Below are 8,172 nucleotides of genomic sequence, written 5' to 3' on the forward strand. Positions count from 1 at the left end.
TGAAATGAATGTGTATTTTGTTGTTGGATGGGGTATTTATAGATGTCAGGTTCATTGATGCTTATTGTGTGTGTGTGTGTGTTTGTTCTTCTATACATCTTGTGAGAGGGATGTTGAAATCTGTAGACATTAATTTGTCTTTTTTTCCTTTCATTTTTGTTAGTTTTAATATGTGTGTTATGGGCATCTGTGGTTAGGTACAAATATGTTTATAATGGTTATATCTTCTTGCAAATCTCCTTTTACAATTTTGAAATATACTTCTTTGTTTCTAATAATATTTATTATCTTGAAGTCTATATTGTCTAATACTAATATAGCTACTTCACTTCTCTTATGCTTATAGTTTGCATGATGTTTTTCTCCCCATTCTTTTGTTTTCAGCCTATTTGTCTTTGAATTTAAAGTGAATTTCTTGGGGCACCTGGGTGGCTTAGTTGGTTAAGCATCTGACTATTGATTTCAGCTCAAGTCATGATCTCACAGTTTGTAAGATTGAGCCCTGCTTTGCACTCTGAACTGACAGTGTGGAGCCTGCTTGGGATTCTGTCTCCTTCTCTCTCTGCTCCTCCCCCATGCACTTGCACTCTCAAAATAAATAAATATGTAAAAAATAATAAAGTGAACTTATTGTAGCAATGTATAGTTGATTCTTAACTGTTTTATCCAGACTGACAGTTTCTGACTGGAATATTATTCCATTTCTAGTTAATGTAATTATTGATTTGTTTTGATTTATGTTTGCCATTTTGCTATTTGTTTTCTGTTTGTTTAATCTCTCTTTTAGTCCTTTTTCTTTTCCTGTCTTCTTTTGTGTTAAAAGAATGTTTTATAGTATACCATTTTAATTTCCCTGTAGAATTTTTATTCATAGTTCAGTCTCTACATACATGTAATATTGCTGTAGGGGTTACAATATGATATTTAACTTCTTATAACCTACTACATGTTAATGCTGCTATATTTTTCTGGCAAGACATAGAAATTTTGCACTAACATAGCTCCATTCTCTATTCTCCCTGATCATTTGGTGCTGCTTTGTTCTTTTAATAATGTATGTTATACTTATGTTTGTCATAAATTGGACAATATGTTATTATTTTTGCTTTAAAAAGCTTTTTAAATGGCAGTGCAAGCTGGTGGAGCCACTCTGGAAAACAGTATGGAGGTTCCTCAAAAAACTAAAAAGAGAACTACCCTACGACTCAGCAATTGCACTACGAGGCATTTATCCACGGGATACAGGTGTGCTGTTTCGAAGGGACACATGCACCCCATGTTTATAGCAGCACTCTCAACAATAGCCAAAGTATAGAAAGAGCCCAAATGTCCATCAATGGATGAATGGATAAAGAAGATGTGGTGTGTGTATATATATATACACACACACACACACACACACACACACACACACACACACACACAATGGAGTATTACTCGACAATCAAAAAGAATGAAATCTTGCCATTTGCAACTACGTGGATGGAACTGGAGGGTATTATGCTAAGTGAAATTAGAGAAAGAGCAAAATCATATGACTTCACTCATATGAGGACTTTAAGAGACAAAACAGATGAACATAAGGGAAGGGAAACAAAAATAATATAAAAACAGGGAAGGGGACAAAACAGAAGAGACTCATAAATACAGAGAACAAACTGAGGGCTACGGGAGAGGTTTGTGGGAGGGGGGATGGGCTAAATGGGTAAGGGGCACTAAGGAATCTACTCCTGAAATCATTGTTCCGCTATATGCTAACTAATTTGGATGTAAATTTAAAAAAATAAAAAAATAAAACAAGTTAAATAAATAAATAATAAAAAGCATTTTAAAGAAAATCAAAAGAGAAAAGGCAGACATATTTAAATTCCTCATATTTACTGACATACTTAAAAAAAATTTCTAGGGGCCTGTGGATTTGAGTTATCATTTGGTGTTATTTTGTCAGAGATAATTTCTTTAGTATATTCTGTCATTCGGTTCTGCTAACAAATGTTTTTGTTTATCTGCAGATGCCTTTATTTTGCCATGTTTAAAGGAAAGTTTGCCTAGATACAGAATTCCTGATTGACAGGTTGCTTGTTTTTAGTATTTTTGAATTTGTCATTCACTTTTTCTTTCTTGCTGCTTTCAGGATTTTTCTTTTTGTCTTCAGTTTTCAACAACTTAATTTTGACATGACTAGTTATCTAGGTATTCTACCTGTGGTTTATGGAATTACTTGGATATGTAAATTAATGTTTCTCATCAAATTAGATGATTTTAAAGGCATTTTTCTAATTTTTTTTTTTTGCCTCTTTCTCTTACCTCTTCCTACTACTCCAATCCCGCATATACTGGAATGCCTAATATTACACCATAGATTTCTGAAGTTTTGTTTGTTTGTTTTTATATATTTTTTTCTTTTTGTTTTTGGAATTAGTTAATTTTTAGTGGTATCTTCAAGTTTATGGATTCAGATTTTGCCTTCTGCTTCTCAAATCTAATGACCCAGCTGGTGGAAATTTAATTTCAGCTTTAGAATTTTCATTTGGTTCTTTTATGTTTTAACTTACACAGAGTAAATGTTAGTCATAGAGTAAGTTAACTACACAGTCATGGTATAAAAAAGTTCTAATACTCAAAATTTCCTCTTTCTGCCTTTTTATAGTCAAACTAATACCTTTATATACTTTTTTTCTCTTTTAAAATTGCATATTCACCCATTCCCTAGCCTTTTTTGCCTTAACTTTTTTTTTTTAAGTTTATTGATTTATTTTGAGAAGGAAAAAGAGTGCGTATGAGTGGGAGAAGGGCAGAAAGTGAGAGAATCCCAAGCACACTCCACACTGTCAGCACGGAGCCTAGTGCCAGGCTTGGTTTCACAAACCGTGAGATCATGACCTGAGCCAAAATCAAGAGTTGGATACTTAACCAACTGAGCCACCTAGGCGCCGCTCCCTTAATGTGTTTAATGTGTTTATAATAGCTTCTTTGGGATCTTTGTTTATGAAATACAGTACCTATAGAGAGTCACTTTCTATTGACTGATTTTGTTCCTTAGTTTAGATCACAGTTTTCTGTTTCTTTATATGTCTAGCAATTTTTAGTTGAACATTCTGTATTGTAGATAATATGTTGTAGTCCGGATTCTTCTGGTCCTTCTAAGGGTTTCTGTTTTTAGAGGCATTTAACTTGCTTGGTCTTAAGCTGTGACATCTGTCTCTCCCATAGACTGTCATTGCTGATGTCTTTGCTTAGTTTTTGTTTAAGCCTGGCTCTCTAAGAGACTCCCCTTCATCTGCATAAAGTAGAGGTGAGCTTGTGTTATGGACAGAGGTTGTATTAGACATCAAAAGCCATCACTCTTGGCTGCCTGAGTTGTGGATGTGTCAGACCACTTTAAAAGTGTAGCAAATTTGCAAGTCTCTCCAAATTTTCAACCACCGCTGGGCTCTCTAGGGTCTCTTTGCACAAATATTTTAGTGGTTGGGTGGGGGTACAGAGAAAGTTTATTATCTCAACGTTTCTCTGACTCTTACTTCCAAATTCCCCTGTTAAATTTCTAGCTGCTCTACTAACAGCATTAAGGCATATATCATGGGGATTTTTGTTATCTTTTAATGCCCGTAAACTAGGGATGGGGGAAATGGGAAAATCTGAGAAAAAATTCCACAAGCCCCCTGTTCTTATCTAAGAAAGAAGTTTTTGGTGAATAAGCACTTTTCAGCTTATGACCTGCCTTTGGTAGTTTTTCTGTACCATGAATTGGTTGTTTTTTTAAAAATCATTTTATTTGTTTTTGTACTTGTTTTTTGGGAAGAATTCCTCAACTACCTCATGCCACCATTATTGGAAGTCAAGTCCATCTTTAATTTCTCATGTGATAAACTTACATGTTTTAAATGGCCTGTTGCCTTCCCAGCTCTCTGTCTCTTGGACTGTCCTGTATCATTCATTTGTTTTTACCCCTTTTGTCCTCTACTAAATCTTTATATCTATTTGATTTTATTTCTTTATTCTTTCAGAGAGGGAGACTAGACTTGACAACCCTCAATTGGATATACCTGGAGATGTTTCCTTCCATAAGGAGGTATTGGAAAGTGTAACAAGGGATCCTTCACTATACTCCATTTTTAAGGTCTGGCAGGGTGATGACCAGATGGAGAGACATCAGGAAAATAAAGACAGACTTCTCAGGCAATTCATGGTCATCAAAAACAAAACAGTTGTTGAAGAATCAGGTTATACATATAAGTCATCAGGAAAAATATTTCATGACTGCATAGACCTAGATGCTTCAGGACAAAGATTGTATGAATGTGACTCATTTGAAAAGAGCTTGATACCTAATATAAACTTATTCAGTTGTAATAGGGGTTATGCAAGAAAAAACACTGTTGAGAATTTTAGATGTAGGAGTATACCTATTTCTTCCTATTCTAAGCATGAAAACATTCATAATGGAGTGAAACACTGTGAAGATAGTCAATGTGGAAAGAGTATCAGCAATAAACAGTCTCTTTTTCAATATGTGAATGTTGAAACTGGAGAGAAGACCTGTATATGCATTGAATGTGGAAAATCTTTTCTAAAAAAGTCACAACTCATTATACATCAAAGAATTCATACTGGAGAGAAACCGTATGATTGTGGTGCATGTGGGAAAGCCTTCAGTGAAAAGTCACATCTCATTGTGCATCAGAGAACTCATACTGGGGAAAAACCTTATGAGTGTTCTGAATGTGGAAAAGCTTTCTCTCAGAAATCATCCCTCGTTATACATCAGAGAGTTCATTCTGGGGAAAAACCATATGAATGTAGTGACTGTGGGAAAGCCTTCTCCCAGAAATCACCTCTCATTATACATCAGAGAATACATACTGGTGAAAAACCTTATGAATGTAATCAGTGTGGGAAGGCGTTCTCCCAAAAGTCACAGCTGATTATACATCATAGAGCTCATACTGGAGAGAAACCATATGAATGTACTGAATGTGGGAAAGCCTTCTGTGAGAAGTCCCACCTCATTATACATAAAAGAATTCACACTGGGGAGAAACCCTATAGATGCACTCAGTGTGAGGAAGCCTTCAGCAGAAAGTCAGAACTCATTATACATCAGATAATTCATACTGGGGAGAAACCTTATGAATGTACTGAATGTGGGAAGACCTTCTCCCGGAAGTCACAGCTCATCATACATCAGAGAACACATACTGGAGAAAAACCATATAAATGCAGTGAATGTGGAAAAGCTTTCTGTCAGCAGTCACATCTCATTGGACATCAGAGAATTCACACAGGAGAAAAACCTTATGTGTGCAGTGAATGCGGGAAAGCCTTCTCTCAGAAGTCTCACCTCCCAGGGCATCAGCGAATTCATACAGGAGAAAAACCTTACATATGTGCTGAATGTGGAAAGGCCTTTTCCCAGAAGTCAGACCTTGTTGTACATCGGAGAATTCATACTGGGGAGAAACCCTATCAGTGTGCTATGTGTGGGAAAGCCTTCATCCAGAAGTCACAACTCACTGTACATCAAAGAATTCATACAGTGGCAAAATCGTAAGAATGGACTAAGCACAGGAAAGTCTTCAGTATCTGCTTAAGCCTTAATAAATAAATACCACAAACTTACAGATTTCATGAGTTTGGGGGCATCTTTACTGGTAAAATTTAAGAAATGAAATAAAGTTTCTAATATGTTTATTTTTTTATCAAAGATAATACAAACATCTCAGTTATATAAATAATGGGTATTTTCACTATGGCACGTAAATAAGACTTTTGAGATTGTGAACTGAATTAATTACAAGTTCTATAGTCTATTTTGAAGTTACATATTTGTGATTATGTTACATAATAAGAATTGGACCAGTAGTAATATTATTAATGTTAGCATAATTATGGCTATGAAATAAATCCCCATAGAGCACATGAAGAAAACTTGAGTCAAAAGATGCCACAACCTAGAAACTGTGCTTGAGGGAAGGATTTGATTGTTCCTCTAAAGGTACATGTAAAAATATATATATATATATATTCTTGTAGATAGATGGATTGATAAGGTCCAATAAATGTGGTCTTTTGGTTTTTTTGTTGTGTTTTGTTTTGTTTTTCATTTAAAGAATATAAGTTGGTCTGTGTCAGTGGATAGTCCTAGGATCTTGGAATTGACACTTGTTGTTTCTCTGTTTTACTCCTCTCCACTAGGACTTTGGTGTGATGGAAAGACATAGATGGTCATAGGTTTTAATGCTTATTCCATTACCCACAGATTGTGTGACTTCAGGGAAACCTTTTTTCATCCATGGTATCTGTTCCCTCATCTATATATGAAATTCTGGCAGAGAACATGTTTTTAGCTCATATTTGTCCCCTTTATCTTTCCTCTCTGTTCTTTTGCAGGAGGTTGCTGATAACCACGTGTCCCCATTTAAACTTGATTTGCATTCCAGACACTGTGTGTCTGATTTCCCTGATTTCCTATTCTCTTCTTTGTCCATTTCACTGCTCTTGTGTCTGGTGGCCTAATGCATACTGTTATGGAGACCTCACTTTTACTTATTTTTCAAGCGCATATAAATTATGGTGTTTGTACATAAAGACCCTGTGTGATACCACCACAGATCCTGTTTTACCCTCTCCCTGAAGCACTAGTTCTTTTTCCTGAGAATTGAGTGGTCCTCAGAGAAAAACCCATAGGGAATGTGGAAGATGTGCCTGGGATAGCTTACATGGGTAAGTATGAATCTGAACATAAAAATCCCACCTGCTATCTCTAAAATGTTTCTTTATTCTTTGTTGTGGGGCCAGTTCTGCTCCCATAAGAATCTTTAGGAGAGCATCCTGGCGGGGACAAGTCCTGTGTGGCAGGGATGTTGTGACCTGTGTGGCTAAATACGATTTCTGCAATAAAATTCCCACTTGATTCCTCCCTATGTCCTGCTTAGCTGACCTTTCTCTGCAGGGCCCCAGTGTTTACTCTGAGAAGTAAGACTTTGCATGGGAACCTCTGCAGAGAACATGGCATACCCCAAAAAGATGTGCAAATGTGTGAGAAAATTCTTTGTGTCATTGTGAACATGTGTTTGATGCTGCATATAATTGGCCATTTGGATCTGGGAAATAAAACCTTCGGCATGTAGCATGGAGTGATCTACTCTGAGAGGTCTTGATGGAAGTTGGCCCCACCTGGCCCTTATGGGGAGGCATGGGAAAGTCAGGGTCTCCAGAACATACAGAAGTTTTGTGAGAAGGAAATGATAATATAGTGACAGGGAAATTATGTAAGGAAAATAAAGACCCAAGTTTCTCTCTCCTCATGGGCCTTCCATTTTGCCTTTTACTTTCTAAGGAACCTCATTAATCTGATCATGACATAATATATATTATATATGGCTATAAAATATAGGAAAATTTGATATTTACTGGTGTATAGAAAATTTTCTGTCTAAAGTCTAGAAAAAAGACAATGTCCATTTTCACCAGTTTTATTCAGTATTGTATTGAAAGACCTAGTCAGGGAAATCAGGCAAAAAAAAAAAAAATTGGTATAATGATTGGAAAGCAACAAAACACATTTGTTGACAAAATTGTATGCATAGGTGATGAAAATGTATATGTTAATTATTAGAAATGGAAAGTAGCAAGGTTTCTGTATAGAATATTTTTTAAAATAAAGTTTATGCAACAGATATAAAATGAAAATTTAAAGGTATCAATTACAGGGGCATGAAAAATACAACATGTCTAGAAATATGTGTATTTTCAATACTATGTTGAAAAGAAGTGGCAAGAATGAGCATCCTTGTATTATTCCTGATCTTAGGGGAAAAGCTTGCTGCACCATTGATTATAAAGTTAGCTGTGAGCATGCCATATGTTGCCTTCCTTATGTGCAGGTACATTCTTTGACTAATTGGCCGAGAATTTTTTATCGTGAAAGAATATTAAATTTTTGTCAAATGATTTTTCTGCATGCATTGAGATGATTTTTTATCTTTTATTCCATTAATGTGATGAATCACATTTATTAATTTGTATACATTGAAACATCTTTGCATCCCAGGTATAAATCACAGTTAATCATGATGTATGACCCTTTTAATGTACTGAATTCTGTTTGTTCTTATTTTGTTGAGGATTTTACATTTATATTTATCAAGAATATTGAGCTGTACTTTTCTT

The 8,172-nt window shown here is 35.4% G+C and overlaps 1 protein-coding gene across 3 annotated transcripts in view; it reads left to right on the top strand.

The window, feature by feature from the left end:
• Positions 1–6,062, top strand: part of LOC124521165 (zinc finger protein 300-like) — a 32,794-nt gene extending 26,732 nt beyond the window's left edge. For all 3 annotated transcript variants that reach the window (XM_047092293.1, XM_047092296.1, XM_047092299.1), the window contains one exon: positions 4,008–6,062. In XM_047092293.1, coding sequence (XP_046948249.1) covers positions 4,008–5,551 — 1,544 coding nt within the window. In that variant the 3' untranslated portion in view covers positions 5,552–6,062. The remainder of the gene's footprint in view (positions 1–4,007) is intronic.
• The last annotated feature ends 2,110 nt before the right edge of the window (positions 6,063–8,172 follow it).

This window comes from Lynx rufus, unplaced genomic scaffold (assembly GCF_022079265.1).
Source record: "Lynx rufus isolate CCGP_SWC_20201006 ecotype Redwood Valley unplaced genomic scaffold, mLynRuf1.p SCAF_1, whole genome shotgun sequence".
Classification (NCBI taxonomy): Eukaryota; Metazoa; Chordata; class Mammalia; order Carnivora; family Felidae; genus Lynx; species Lynx rufus.